This window comes from Atta colombica, unplaced genomic scaffold, assembly GCF_001594045.1.
Source record: "Atta colombica isolate Treedump-2 unplaced genomic scaffold, Acol1.0 scaffold254, whole genome shotgun sequence".
Taxonomy (NCBI): domain Eukaryota; kingdom Metazoa; phylum Arthropoda; class Insecta; order Hymenoptera; family Formicidae; genus Atta; species Atta colombica.
The window spans coordinates 1600776-1617942 of NW_017259353.1; the positions used below are offsets into that span (position 1 = coordinate 1600776).

The window sequence follows — 17167 nt, forward strand, 5'->3', positions numbered from 1 at the left end:
GTACAATTTCCCTCACTAACTAAATATCGTAAATTCTCTTTGTTCAGTGTTATCAGCTTTTAATTAGCTGAAATACAAGTAGAAAACGAGCATTTAAGCATTGCAATTTAATCTCTTCCTTGAATTTTAAAAAATTTCTATTCATTAAAATATTAATCAAATAACGGTTGCCGAAAATTATCATGTATTTTTCATATTTCTTTAATGAACTTCATCAAATTATTATAGCAGAATTAAATCAAAATGAATAAAAGCAACGATAATTCGAATGTACATTTGTAACAAAAGAAGGCAAGCTACCTTTTTAAATAAAAATCAAAGGTACACGTTGCTCGCGCCTCATAGTGCTCATAATATTTGACGTTTAAATATTACATAAAGACAAATGCTATCAAACAGTTGCAATATGCGTATGTTTCTCGTATCTTCAACGAGTTTCTGGTAACTCTGACCGTTTTCGCGATCGACGCAGCTTCTTTCAATTTCTATCGTGTTTACGATTTCTTATATAAAAAGATAATTTTCGTAATCGGCATAGGAAGAGGCAGTCAAGTGTTTTGTTGAGAGCGGCGTCGACGGAACGCTCTGTGGAAATTGCTGCAACCGCGGCAGCTGTACTTGCGGAAGATCTGTTCCGTGGGTTACGACGATTCGTGACGTCTGACTGATGGAACCTAACGACGATGAGTGATGTTGATCTCGATGAATAACGTTATTATTGTTGTTATTTGCGGTAATGCTGTTTTTTCTAGCGAGATGATGTAGGCCCAAATGATTGTTGTTTTCGATTCTTGTATTGTAATGGATCGGAAGATTATCCTGGAGATCCAGCCTCGACATCGCCATGGTAATGCTTGAGTCTGATGCCCACATACTCTGAAATGACGTTGGATTATGTAACAGATTTGACTTTCTATTAAGCACTTATGAATAATTCTGATGACAGTATAATTACACGAATTGGATTTTACGATTATAATTTCTTTGTTTGAAAGTGTAATGTCTCGTACCCTCTGCTCCTTAGAAATTGATGGTAGAGAAGCTGATTCACTACATGAGACAGCTTATATAGACAAAGCATCATAAATAATAACTGTAATACATTCTTTCGCGAATATTTTCCAATTAAAGTATAATATCAAGAATTAATCTAATTATATTTAATCAAATATTTTTGCAAAAACTTACATTAATTACTAATTTAATGAATTTATTATCACATACCCTCCGCCTATGTTGATTATAATCTGGATTACGCCTAATGCGAAGATGCCGATCCGCACTAGTCCATCGTTGCGTGACCTTGAGTGGAGAATCATCGGGATGTAATTTCCTTTGGTACTCTTCACCTTCGCAGACCTCGTAGAGAGAGAATTGCTCCACCGGTTCCTTGGAGCTGTAGCAACTTAGCAGCATTTGGATCAACTCGTCTACGGTGGTCTGCTCCGAGACCAGAAGGCTTTTGTACTTAGACTGCGAACAATAAACCGAGTTTACTCACAATTACTGCAATACAGATTGAACCCCTTTTTAAGTAAAAATTTTACTACCGCTCTAAATACTTTGAAAAAACTTAAATAATACTTTTGGAACTATTAGTTTTTAAAATATATAGATACTACATTATATGCGAGAAGTAATTTACCAGTAATTGTATATTACTTAAATATATTATTTAAATATATTTTTTATTTTCAGACTATTTAGTGTTTATAGGATAGAAAATATATTACAAAAAGCAATTTACAATTTATTATAAATTATAAATTTCTTTTACAAGAATGTTTCTTATACATACAACATTTTACATTAGAATTTATATATTAAGATGTAGTCTGTTTTTATTTTGTATAAGAGTAAATATTTATTTACCCCGGACATGAGTGCGCTGTCGTATATTTTGACAAGTCCGCCACGGTGTGTCTGCAACGAAAACCTGCAACAAAGAGGAGACATATATAAGCACATAAGTTTATGCATCAGAGATTCCATAACAACGGCAGAAGACGGTGAGTTCAAAGGACACCATACCGAGCGTTATTTCTATATAAAAGCATCGGTTTGCGTCGGGATAAACGTTCTCGTCCTGCTCTATTACGCGTATAGTCGCGCCGGAAGTCTCAGACTGCCGAGAAAACATCGGTCGCGTCAGAATTCCGCAAATAAACCCGTTCTAATCATCAAAGAACTTCACATTCTTTTTATAAGTGAGTTGTGATAATATTTTTCATCCACTATAATGCCGTATTGTATCACAACTACGTTGCCGTATCATTCAGCATTACGATGCGTACTTGGTGCGCGTGGAATCTCAAAAAACGTCCTCATATTTCTTCACAACGATCTATAACATTTACAGCCGCTATCAAAATTCCTTTTTGTTTCGTAATCGAGTAGTCATATTTACATTTCTTGTAAATATCAAAGATTTACAGCGACCCACACGACCACTTGTGCTCCAAGAGTTATATCAGTGAGCAACGAGAAGAACATCGAACCATTGTTAATTCGTGCTTGGCGGCCTACGGGATGTGTTTATAGTTCGCGAATCCTGAAATTACGTCATGAAGCCGACCGAAACCGAAAGGGTCGGTGGTCAAGTACAAAGGCAGACAAAGAACGTACTTGGAATCGCCGCGAGGATGACAGGACTGCAGAACGGCTGGCCTCGCATCCTCGTCAAGGGGCAGGATGGTACGCACATTGGCCCTCCTCACGGTCACCTCCATGGTCAGATAAAACAACCGGGGGTCGCGATGTCTCATGCGATATTTGTTCAGAAGATTTTGTACGACCTCGCGACAGGTCGTCTCATAGGTGATGCTTAGGGTCTTATATTCGATGTCCGGTCGCAGGCAGTTGGCGTAGACCTTGATGGTGGTCTGTAAAGAAAATTGAAAATTTTCCATTAATATGAATATTTATATCAATAATGAATTATTTTATCCATTCTAGAGTTTTCTTTCTTAAAAATATTTCGGTCATTAATGTCTCGCTCTTGTCGGAAAATATATTATAAAAGGGGTAGAAATTCTTTCAGTTGTAAGCTAAATTCAGTAGCAGGAAGACGACGTCCTGTTTTTGATGGTACAGTTAGTAAAAAAACGCAGGCCTTGACAATCAGTCCATAATTAACTCAGAGACATTGGCCACGCGCATGGCATAAAACGCTATCAACCCTTCCGATATGACTGGTTATATGGGGATGTGTGCACCGAAAATAAACCAGACACCAGATCACCCCATTCACAGATGCCACTGCGCGTAGGCATATGTTAACATCCATATTAATATCCGCTTACCGGATCTATGCAGATTTAGAATAACAAATATAATTTCGTCTAAAACAACTAGCATATATAATAAAGACTGAAAAGAGGCAGACATGTGGAAAGAAAGAATCCATAAAATTGTTCATTTATTTAAATAACTCGATAAATAATTTTGTTATATTTATTGGGTATGAAACTTATTATATTATATATGCTACTGTTAATTTTCTTATGTTTGGAAAAATTCCATATGTATCCTATTATTTAAACAATTCATTTAACAAATTTTATTAACAAATATTAGCGCTCTTATAAATATAACAACATCTCTGCATTAAAAGGAACTTCCCACCTCTTCAGCATTAAAGATGTTCAGGTGCCAGTGCCACAAATCAACGGCATGCCAGCTTGGTCGCGAACATATGTTTACACGTAAAGGGATCTTCTCTCGAAACGCGAGTTTTCGTCGGTGAAATTTTACGAGTCAGTTGTATGCTTTTATCACTTTATCGAAAATCCTTTGATCCGATACACACATCTCACGAGTATATATTCGAATGCGCTTTCACATTCATTCAAGGAATAATTTTGCCAAAGTTTCATATAAATCATGAAATCGTTACAGGAAATCGTTATAGGAATCTGTGGGTTATGAAATCCAGTCTAGATCCGGTTGAGTCTCTATCGTGTGAAATAAACACGTTTTGATGACAATCATGGGATTATACCCCCAATCCTTTTATTATAATGTCAACAATAGCGTTCATTGCATACTAGCAATCACGTATTGTGAGCTAAATTCATGGAGGTTATTATATTATTATATTTTATCTTTTATTGTAGACGCCGCGGAAGTTCCTCAAAAAATGACATCGTAGATGACTGATTTTCATAACTGAAAAAAAATGATTCATATTTATTATTATTTAAGTTCTACCTTAAGACAAAGGCTATCGAATCTCTTGATGAAAGATATATAAATGTTGTTTTCTACATTTTTATTTTTTTTTATTTGTTAACGCGCTTGTAGAAGAAATACATTCAAATTGATATAAATTCGCTTCGAAATTCTCAGTAAAGTTTTACGATCGAGAATCGATAGGGAAACATCGGACCTAACAAGTGGTATCTTAACGAAGCCGAAGATACATAGCGTTGGTGTAAATACAACGCCTCGTATTCTTGTTATGTGTGTAACTGCAAAAAGATTTCCATCTCACCAGCAAACTTCGCACGGTTTCGCAGAAATTTCTTCACATGTGTAGATACAACGAAATTTCTGACTCAGCTGTTGGAATTCCAATACACTTACGTTAACGCGATTTTCAGTGCGCGTGCAATCCAATCTTTATACAGCTTTTTTCCTTAAGTTACACCGCATCCGGGCAAGGTACAAAGATCATTATGAATCATTTATTCTAAGTAAATGACAATATTTTTTTTTTCTTTTAAAATATTTAAGTAATATTTATCATTTTAATTGATTAAGATAAAAAGATAAACTCAAATTCTTTATTAAATATCAAAATTAAAAGTTTTATATGTATAGAAATTAATACACATAGTTGAATAAATTATTCAGTTATTACAACTATAAAATAGTTTATTTAATTACATATTAATTTCATATATAAAACTTGTATAGTTATCACCATATAGTTACCATCATTATATTCTCTCTAAGTGTATATAAAATCAATATTTAGTATATAATTTAAAAGAACAGTTTTTTTTATTAATTATCAAAATGAGAATTATTTATCAAAATGAGAAATTCATAAGCACAAATACTATCCGTTGGAAATTAATAATCATTTTGTTATAAAAATTGCATTAAAAAATCGTCTGATGGATATAATCAAGACCAATGTTTGACCAATGTTTTCATTTAACTGGCGGCTAATGAAAGAGAAAACAACGACAAAGTTAGAAGGCATGCGGGTGTCAAAGCAAAGCCTGTGCTTCATCAGGATCGAAAAGAACATTTGACATTCCGTTACGAGCGGTAAGCTTCAATATCTCGCATTCGGTTATACAGGGCAGACAGAAATACATCTTGAGATATTTTAGTTCGATGTTTCTTCAAGTTGAAAGTATTGCTCGCGCATGTACGATTGACACCACCATCAAAACTGCTGCCTCAATTTTTTGTTATTGTAACTATAATATACAGGATTGTAATATCAATATATAATACTAACAATAAGGAGAAGTTAAAGTAAATTAAACTTAATAATCAAATTTCTTTAAGACCTTTTTTTCTATTTTTTTACTTATTTTAATATTTTATTCAGAGTTGTCCGATCTAAATTACTGCATATTTTCTTTTTAGTGGAAACTTAACCGAACAAACCGGACAAAAATAATCAACCGGACAAAAATAAAATTAGATTAAATATAAAATTTAATTAGAGAAATTGCTTATAATATAATTTTCCAAAATTTTGAAATCAGAATAATTTCAATAAAAAATAATAGACTACTTAAAATAATTTTATTATTAAAAAAACCACAAAATTAAACAATGTCTCTTATAATTATTATATTTAACATCTGTTAAAATATAAATAAAATAAATTGATTATACTTCTCTGCATTTTGTACTAGTTGTAATAAATTAGATTTAAATCTGGCATACTTTATAAATTTATTACATGACAGTCGTAGAAATAGAAATTTCAAGTCGAAATCTTAACTTCTATACACATATCAAGTCAAAGATTAAAGTTATATTCTTTAATGTAAATATATGTAAATGATTCCTGTGCATTTAATAATTATGTTTCATTATCAAATCAAATTGAGTTCCTGATTAAAATTACCAGATCTTAAGCATCGTTCTCTCCACTCCAAATTTACTAGCAAAGTGTCATAAATATCAGTAGATAGCTTATCGTGACTCTCGACCGGTTAGTAGCGTTAGTTATTTAAAATGAAGAAATATTGCTGAAATCGGCGAATTCTATTTAATAAATTTCTTTTTATAATGTAAATTTTATTTTATTTATTGGATATTTAAAAACCGGATGTCTGATTTGATTTCAACTGGATATCGAACAAGACTGCCGAATACCTGACAGTCCAGTTTAAAATCAGACGATTGGCAATCTCAATCTTATGCCTTATTTATCAATACAAATACTAATGTAGATTAATCTATATTTGTATTAATGTTAGAGTTAACATAGTTAACATAGTTAACATTAATCACTTCTTTGTACAACTTACTGTTCATCTTTTTTTAATTCTTAGAGCTAGAAACAGAAAACGAGTTTCAATCTAGATTAAAATTAACCTATATTTGTAGAAATGATTGACCATTAATCTATATACATTTAAATTAAAAATTTTGTTCTCTGATATATATTCATGCCATATCGGCGTTATCAACGTGTAATTTACCTTGCATAATGTGCACGATGATATCACCGTTGCTATTTATAAAACAACGTAATGGAGATTTTGATAACGTGTAGACTAATTTTTCGTGCCCTTGATCTTACATTACAGTCGGTAATAGAATACAGCGAGATTTATCATCGAGATAATAGCAATCAGCAAAATGTGCGTCATATTAACTTTAGAAAAAATATATACATATATAATGAGAGGTATATTTTAAAAAATATTAAATTTTTTAGCAGTTTTGTAATCAGATTGCATAATTATTTAAATACCGCGATTATCGCAACATACGCAAACAAAATTTTTGTCACTATGATGTAAAATTATTATATACATTATGAGAATTTAAATTTTATAAAAATAATAAGAGTTCTTTTTCTGCATACGATATTTTAAGTTTTGTTACTCAAATCTAATTTATGGATCAATTTAATCAATTGTTTTCTAAAAGGAATTATAATTATACATTGAAGATATATATAGATTGTCGCTGATGACTTCGCTTTTTTCATACTCATTAATTATAGTAATTAGTACGGCGGATTTAATACATGGAAAACGACTATATTTTTCCATTATCCTAAAAACTCATTCTGTAAATCGAAGCTTTAATAGGAAAACCAGATTGAGAAATTCAAAGAAGGAAGTCCCAAAATTTAGCTGCTAATACGCCATATCGAGCATACGGTGCAACAAAAAATGGAGCATTAAACGGAATAGTGAGCGCCATATGTCACAGGATGCCTTCATAATAACGGGGTCCAATTTAGCTGGAATCCATAAAAATCTCGAACTTGCTCTTTGTAAAGAACGGACGCTAGGTAGTGTACAACTTCTAAACTGTTAGTGGTACGTTCGAAACCGGTAGATCAGTCATTGCTTGCTTTGACTTCTGTCTTCTTCCTGTTTTTTTGATTCGTTCTATTTTGCCAGCAGCTTGTTAGTGCTCTAAATATAGTCATCTTTATCATAAGTTTATCGTTATCAACTTAGCTCTTGCTTCAAAATGTCATCCATTATACATGTATATTCCTATTTAGAGCAAGGTAAGCAACACCTTTCAACGGAAATGTTCTTTTTTGTGTTCATTTTTTTCTAATTAATAAATATTATTGTTACATTATTATTATTTCTAATTAATATATGTATATTATTATTAATGGTATTATTATTATTATTTCACTTCTGCATAATGATCTTAAAATATCATTTAAATTCATTTAAGTTTATTTCCATGTTTTTATAAATGTCACTTTATATATGTATTTCTTAATAATTATTATGCTAGAATATATAACAGGCGCGCGCGTGCCAATAAACCTTTATCTACAATACTACTCTCATACGCACTCTTTTCTTATTTATCTCTCTTTTTTTATTCTTTTTAATAACTTAATATTTTTTTTCTTTATCTTCTCAGAATCTGATAATTTCTAAGTATAGAACGTGACAATGCTGCACAATGGTTAGAATTGATTTATACTAAACCGTAATTTGAATAATTGACTATTAATTCTTATAAAATACAAAAAAAGTTAATAGATTACGACATATTATAAATCAATTCTTACTATTAAGAACTATCGTAGGTAAAATTTCATAAGATACCATTCAGTTATTTCAAAAGAGAGAAAACCTTATATTAAGTATATATAATTAAGGAAGAGTAATGTTTGGATTGATTTACTGTGTTATATTGTTTTTATATATATTGTCTCGCATGGCGCCGTCTATTTATTCTCCAATTGATAAGATGAGTGACGCTGACGCTGTATTCCGCTCGAACGGCAATCGGAGTTAAATAATAAAAAAATATACTTAATGATGATAGTCCCCCATGCTTTACTTGAAAATTGTAAAATTAAATGATAAATTGTAGACAGTAGCCTGCGTATTTTCTGGACCATTGTCTACTTGGCTGCCAGTGATATTGTATATAATATGAGGTCACGTTCAATTGCTCGAAACGTGATAGTATCGCAAATTATGTGCCTGCTTGCTTTATGTGAAACAATATATTACAGAAATTCTTATCTCTTAGCATTTCTACACTTTAATTATGAATTTTTAGTAAAAGTGTTGTTATTTCTTGATTCTGCAAAATAAAAATTTTTAAATTGATGAATGATTACAAATTATAAATATTTATTTACATATATATATTTTCTATTTAAGTAAAATTAAGTTACTTTTATGTTAATATCTTTCACTTAAGTCTAGAAATTCTAACATATCGATTAATGTACAGTCATCATTTATTTTAAATTAAGATTAAAATATTAGGCAATATCGCGAGCATCCTAGTAAATTCGGCGTATTCGAGGTGGACGACGTTCATTTCCATGCAACTTCATGTAACCCATGAACAGCGGTTTTAATGGCTACCGCTAGTGTCCCAGGTAGGAGACCCGTGCATAATAAATTTCTTATCCCGGCGCTCCATTGAATCTCTTCTTTCATGCGTGGCACGTGCTTTTCGGCCCTCAGCTGCCATTTTTCCTCGTGGAGTCTTCAGGTACCATCGTTGTCGAGCACGTGTCCCCTCTCGTTTATCTCCTCTCGGTTTCCGGCCGAGGAAGGACTCGAGAACGAGCATAAAACAAAAACTCACTTCTAAATGGATAGAAAAAACGCTGCAGCTCTGTCCTATGTCCCGCTTTAAGATTCTGAAATAATTATCCGTGAGAGATGATCCAGTGAGCATCACGTAAAACCGACATTTATAATCATCAAAATGTTATTACTTTGTCCTTCACATAATTATTTTTAATTACTACTTTTATTATAACTTTTATTAATTATTACTTTTATTAACTATGTCTTTACATTAATACAAAGACAGTGCAATTTTTATTTCTTGAAAGTGGAGATAGTTTAAACAAGGATAGATTTACAGATGATAATTTTTATTTGGATACAATCAGAATATACATTTTTGCTCGTCTGCGATCAGAATGAAAATGATACTCTCCAGCACCTGCATCACGCGCTAACAAAGCTCTGCTGATCGCACATAATTTGACCAGCATATCGCATGAAACCGCCATTGGCTACCTTGAGTATTGTCAGCAGAAAATATAGGATTTCAAGTATCATCGATTAATTTGCTTTAATTAATTTGCTAATCATATGACACTCATCGTTGTGATAAGGCATAATTTTTCACACTATTGTTATGCGGATAATATCGATAATAATATTCTAAGAATTAATGTCTGTTGACTATATAATTAAAATTACCCAGTATGTAACTGTAGTCACCAGACCAAGACACATGGACCACGTTTGAATGTTGCTGGCGGAATCTTCAATGAGGGACCGCCTCCCGAATTTATTATTATTATTATTATTATTATTATTAATTGTTATTATTATTATTATTAACACAGAAAAAGATGTTTAGTTGAATTAACCGGAATTCTTGTAAAAAAAACGATCCAGAAAGTTCTAGTTAAATCTGCAAGATTTGAAGTTAAATCTATTAAAATTCTAGTAGAAATAACTAACATTCAATAACTTTAATCAGAAATCCACACTTAACTAGAAATCATTTATTTTCCAGAATTCCAGTAAATTCAACTAAACATTTTTTTCCATGTAGTAACACATTTAATTAAACGATTGACTAGAATTAAATCTAAGTCTTCATAAAAATTTGAATGAAGTGCTTGTTATGTTAATTAATCCCACATGATCTTCCTGTCACAGTCATTAAATTCAGAACATTGCAATTGATTCGAGTACAATCACCACTTTCTCTGTTTTCCCACGTAAATCGTCCTTTCAGGATCGTTCGTCGATCCAGTGATCTGCGAGATTGCGAATTCGTTGAGAAACTTCTCGACGGATATCTCCTCTCGGCGGGTTCTTACTTTCGCACCACTTTCCCATTGCAAGACAATGCTTGCCACGAAAGTCATGAGAGGCATAATTGTTACCGAACGACGCACGTTTCACACGCTCGGTGGAAAATCATGTGACTGGAAACCGTGAAGATTTGACGGTGGCTCGCAGAAACGTCGCCCGCGTGCGACTTGTTCTTTTTCTTTTATATTACGAATTGTCGCACGACCTGGTTTACATAATTTCGATCTATAATAGGAATAACTGTTACGGATTGGGTAACAAGCTTGTTTCTGCGAGCGGATATTGTTTTACTTGGGAAGTCCCGGAGTTTCGTAGAAATTGCGGAAAATCGCTTCTGTCATGGCTGGTTTATTGTCATTAGATTAGAGATCGAAATAATCAATCTGTCAGAATAAAAAATAATTGCATGTGTGGTTAAAAAAATTTTATAACAAATGTCATTTACAGTGACTAGATAAAATTGTCTTAGACAATTGCAATAGGTATATCATACAAGATATATTGTAGTTCCAAGAATTCTCTCTCATTCAAAGAATATAATGTGTTTTATAAATTATATAGCGAAATAATGAATTTTCTGTTGGGAAAGAAGCTCAAATTTACAATTTACTTATAGATGGCTGGTGGGATTAATTAAGAGCGGTATTTCTTCTTTACATCTTATCTGTCTTAATTAGCACAGTAATTTGAACTTTGCATAACGAACTCTATATATTTTAGTTTCGTTCTGAGAACGAAACTTATTTACCATTAGCATGAAGGCGTCGGTTTTCACGGTTCTTCTGGGCTGGAAGAAAATGACTCTAAATCGAGCGTGCCGAGTTCAACTGCAGAGTCTCTGAACTCGGCCCTGGAGGTCAAGAATTCCACGCGAGGGTCAATCACTGTTACTTGCATTGTTGGAGTCCAACATTTCGAAATAACTGATCGAGATTTTTTAAAAATATCATTAATTTTTACTAATCGCGACAAGCACAGTGCAATATATTTGAGGCTGATTTCGAGCTAATGCTTATTTATGTTTCTATACACAATTCTATAAAAATGAAAAGATCTTATTAAAAAAATAAACTCATTGCCTTTATTTATAGTCTAATTCATTCTCTATTTGCGTGAGACGGAAGTAAAACTTAAATATTACTGCAACATTTTGCATGGTTCAATTTCCACGGAACAGTAAACTGTTACATTTGGGTTATAAAATTGAGGATGTTACATCGCATGAAGTTGATGACGGTAATAATGATGACGATGCAATGCCATGTAGTGTGGGTCAAGATTATCTTTTGTGATCTCCTTTTATGGATTACCGTTGTAACGGCAGATTTATCCGCTTCTATTTTATCGATAATGTTTCCAACATTTTATAGATCCAATAAAAATAAAAAAAAATAAAATTATCAATCACGGCCATATAAAGAAAACAAACGATGTTTAAATTATTCTAAACAAATGTCACATCTGTATTAATTGACAGCAGATGTTCGATATATATCTATATAATAAGACAGATACATCTATAATAAGTTTTGACATTAAATAGCAATCTATTATCTACTGTCATATTAGTTTCCTTTAAAAAACTTTTACATAAATAAACTTTCTATTTATGTATTATTTAAAGAATTTAATGTAATAACTTTGCGCCATGAAAAGAACTGACAAAGAAAAAAAAACAAGGAGATACTCTCTAATAAATATATAATAAAAATCTTGAACTACTAAGAAGCTAACGATAAGACACGCGCACAGATAAAATTGTCAATCAATACTATATTTATGATACGTTGTATCTCTGGACACTCACATCTTGATAAGAAGCCAGTCGCGAAGGACCACACAGAAGCGCGCCTTCTCAAATTCGCTTGCTGAAGGATCGGCCGTGTCCGGCCGCGAATGTCTACGAGTAGCTGACAATTGACACCCGTTTCCGGCCCTTCATTCGACGATACAAAGGAGAAGCGATGTCCTAAAGAAGAAAAGGGAGCACGTGCTCTCATCGCGTGCCCTGCTTTTACGCTATGGCCCGTGTTCTTCGCAATGTGTTCTCGGTACATGGAACATAATACGGTCATGCTGGAAAGCTTCCTTCCTGCGAACGCATCGTCGTGCGTAAGCTTCTTCTGGAGCCATATGGTATCGGGGCTTCTTCCTTCTCGCGCAAGATGAAAGCGAAACCGCATGTTGTTACTACTCATTGCACGGGCGACTGCATGCGCGTGCCGTCACGAGGATGCAATTCGCGTGATAGAACGTGCTACGAACGGCTATTCTTTAAGCCGGATGTGTGACTCTAAACATTTCTCACCAATTGATTTTGTAATCAACGAGAAACATTCTTAAATTATGTAATTATCTTAATTATACTTTCCTTTCATATTAATGTTTAAACAAGCAGACTTAATTAAGTTGATAGCTAGACGCACATATGTATCTAATTAACAATAAGATATAAACATTTATATTTTTAGTATATTTAATATAGAATGTTTTAATTTCACGTAATATCAATGACAAAGCATAAATTGGTAAATTAAAAGATACAGGATATTTATATACCCATATATCATTGTACGTATTCATTTCAGTTAATAACAAAGTCATCATCTACTCTAGCGAGTTGATGATAATGATGTACGTGCACTGCATTAGTGTATTATGAATGAATCGGATAATATATGTTACAGCAATGAACTATACGGAAGCAATCGAATTAATTGCAAGAATTGCTATTGAATTTTCTTGACGAATGAAAATTTTCCGCAAAGATTTCTCTTATTTATGCGATTTTGATTCATTTCATTAGTCTTGTTAAATTCTTATAAAATTTTTTGTAAAATAAAAGAAAAAGTTTTGCAATTTCTAAAAATTAATAAATCATCGAACGACAAATAACGCAGGTGTTATTACATGACATCACCAAGAATAATCCGTGACTAATTGAAGTGCCATAGACAGTTGTTTTATTTCCATCATTTTTTATATGAATGGGACAGGCTGTGTGTAGTGGACCAACGGGATATGGATCGTTTTCGAGTTTACATCCTGTCGCCTCTCAAAAGGCGGAACGAACATGGTCGCGTGCCAGTTCGCGTTTTTAAAAGAATAAGACAGCTGTGTGGAGTGTCTCCCTTTTGCAAAGAAAGTGCCGCCCGCGCCGTTCAACTAGGGTGGAGTATTCTTCTTAAAGAAATGTCCCAAAAGTATTTCATTACAAAAAAAACTTTGTTCAGGGATGCAACGACTTTACCTTATCGTAAGAAATAAGTATATAAGATGAATAAATAAAGAAATACTATCCGGAAAAAAATTTACTAAATCTTACATATTTCTTTGAATAGTATTAACAAGGGAAGACGCTCTCACCAATTTCAATAATATTTGAATTATAGAAAAATTATAGAATTGTAGAATGTGTTCTCCTGAATATACCAAATATACCTGAATGTGGTAAATCATCCCCCCATTTAAGCGTAGACAGTTTACCGAAATATTTTAATAATAAATTTGATAATGGCATTTACTTTAGAAAGAATAATAGCGTAACGTTTATTAAAACGTTCATACTCGAGTATTTGTAGTGTAATAGATGGCAACAGCCTCTCAACTTACAGACTTGAATTTCGAACCACACTAACAATTAAATTTTTCCTATTATATAATAGTGTTTTATGAAATAATTGTTATATTATTTATGAATATCTCTTATCAAATTTCATTGAAATTGATGTGAGTCATTTCGGAGCCTCTCCTTGTAGTAAACACTTACAATAAATAAATATTTATTTAATAAAAATATGATAATAAAATTAATAGTTTTTATACAAAATAAACTAATGTTAAATATTCAATAAATATTTAGAACTCAACAAATATTTGCTAAAATATAATATTTTTTTAATGTATATATAGTATTAATATATATATATTAATATAAAACCTAGAATACAAGGAAATAGAAACTGAAACGTTCACTAGGAAATTCTGTTATTTTATTTACTACATATCTTATTATGCGCAAACATTAGCACCATCGCATTTTTAATCTTCAATTCATTAGCTTGCAGTAGAAAATAGTTAGATTAGAATAGTTTCTTTTCACAAAATGCGTGAAAGCGGTGCTTCCCTGGAGAAACGCTGTGTTACCAACAGTAAATTATACATACATATAATACTGCTTTGTGCACACTTAATGTAACAATCTAACAATCTAACAACTTTCGTAGAACGGATATTCAAAGCAAACTCGACGCAGTTAACCATGGGTGAATTGTTCATATAATTAGCAAACTAGATAAAGGATCGTTTATGATCTTTGCATGAATTGTATTTAACACTGCGCGGAATTGAAAAATGCGGTAGTTATTGTTATTAACAGTAAAAATATTCAACTCTTTCAAATATCATTAAAAATAAAAGAAATGCGAACATTTCACAAGAAATGGCTTATCCACGTTTTATATTTTTTTAAATTAACTTAGAATTAACAAAATTTCTTTTTTATAAATGTAAAATACTTTTCATTGTATTAAAATTATTTTTATTCTAAAATTATAAAATGTAACTTTTTTTTTTAAATTTTGCATTCTTAGTCGGCAAGAAATTGAGAAACTTACTTAGATAAGTAACTTATTGTTGTTATTATCCTTTTTCTGAAAAATAATTCGTTACCGTTACTTGTTGAATAAAGTAACTATGTAGCTAATTAATCAGTTTAACGCGAAATCTATGATGCTTATAATTAATCGCAAAAAAACTCTTATACGTTATTGTACATGTACAATACATGTGTACATTGTACAAAAAATTATGAAAATAATAATTATATTTATTATCATTATTCAAAAAAATGTAATTGCGTTATCATTATACCGTTATAAGTAAGAAAAAACGTCACTCATTCGTTATTGAAAAAAAAAATTGTAACAGTAACAATGCTACAAGCAACGCGTTACTTTTCAACTCTATTGTTCGACATTTATAGCATTAGAAAATGACTCTTAATCAGTTAAATCATTCAATTATTTTTCAATTTTATTGTTCGGAAGAAACGGGATTATTTACATACATTTAAGCATGTTGTTTTGATTACTTATACTTGTTGCCTGATCCAATACATTAAGAGAAGTAGAAGGTCGGTGACAGACGGTCGCAGGTCCGTATAATTGGTCCTTCCTTTCCTGCTGATTGTTTTAAACGAGAACAACTCGACCAACTTTAAGTCCCCTGTTACTACCAACACGCGCGTGATTATTAGCGACACACAGCCGCCAGTGTGTGGAATGCTCGCATCCGGTTTGTAAAGTGTGGAAGAGCGAAGTGTGGAAGTGTCCCGAAGAGACAAAGCATCCTATCCTATACTGGTCCGACGTAGATACGGCTCTAATCTCATCGTGCGTGTCGTACTAGTGATCTCTTGAAATAGAGAAGCAAGCATAGTTATCATACTTGCGACTCATCAAATGTCCTTCTAGACGGAAGACAAATTAACGCGTAATTGCAATCGCGAAACATCTTGTTGCATTGGCGTATATATCAGTTTATATCTGACCTACTGCATTGCGTTCCGTCTGATTAGACATATTTATTATTTTTTTATTTATTATAAAATTTTATATTAAGATTTTTTTATTATTATGTTTTATTATTATGTACATTTTTTTCTTATTATCATATTTTTATATTAATAAAATAGACTTTAAAAAAAATATTTATTAAAATAAATATTGCAGATAAATATTAGGATAAATATAAGCTTTAATATACAAACTTCTAAATTGAATTAGGCTCAGTCGCGCGCGCGCGATTACATAAATCAATTCAATGACTTAAATTTAGCTTTACGATTAGTCATAGTTTAGGAACGGAAGTTGACGTATTATTAAACTTAAGTCCAATTAAATATATCTACTTGAAGTGTCGATTGAAAAGCGAGAAGATATTTAGATGCACAATTGTACTGAAACCATTTTTGATTCTTATTAAATTTTATTACTTTAAACATATTGCATTGTTAATATTTTTTCATATAAATCACAATATTTCTTTAAATTTATTTTATTGCCAAAAAGCATCTATTGTCGTAGACAACCAAAAGACTTATCAATATAGCGTCAAATTTAGATAGTCTATTTATAAATCTAAATGATCTATTTTCCTGATCTATCTAGTATCGGCATGACTGTGTGTGAAAGTGATAATTTATCTTCTGAAGTATATAATGCAGTAATGCAAGCTGACACTTAGACAGTGCGTTCCTCATGTTCGTAACACGCGTACCGAAACATCCATTAGTTTTTCGTCTGCTCTCAAGTGTTGAAGACATAATTATTTGTAGAAGTGGTGGATTATATATAGCCGGCATAAACAATCTCCTATAATTTATTACTGCATAATAAAACATTACGATAATTTTTTTAATATTATGCACTTCTTTCTTTCATCTTGATATTGTATTACTACACTTTTTTGACTAGCGATTTTGCGTTCTTAATTAATAAACTTGTAATTCTTTATTGTCATCTTTGTGTACTGATGATCAAATCTTGACCGAAACGTCTTGTTTCTTATATAATAATAATAAATACAATATATTATTTTCATTTTAATATCTATCATTGTGG

At 31.8% G+C, this 17167-nt stretch overlaps 1 protein-coding gene across 1 annotated transcript in view; it reads right to left on the bottom strand.

Moving 5' to 3' along the window:
- Positions 1-251: 251 nt before the first annotated feature.
- The window catches only part of LOC108689046, a 34107-nt gene continuing 17191 nt past the window's right edge, over positions 252-17167 (bottom strand). Inside the window, exons 3-6 of the mRNA XM_018195646.1 lie at positions 2626-2882; positions 1873-1936; positions 1225-1473; positions 252-876 (exon numbers count right to left, since the gene is read on the bottom strand). Coding sequence (XP_018051135.1) covers positions 505-876; positions 1225-1473; positions 1873-1936; positions 2626-2882 — 942 coding nt within the window. The 3' untranslated portion in view covers positions 252-504. The remainder of the gene's footprint in view (positions 877-1224; positions 1474-1872; positions 1937-2625; positions 2883-17167) is intronic.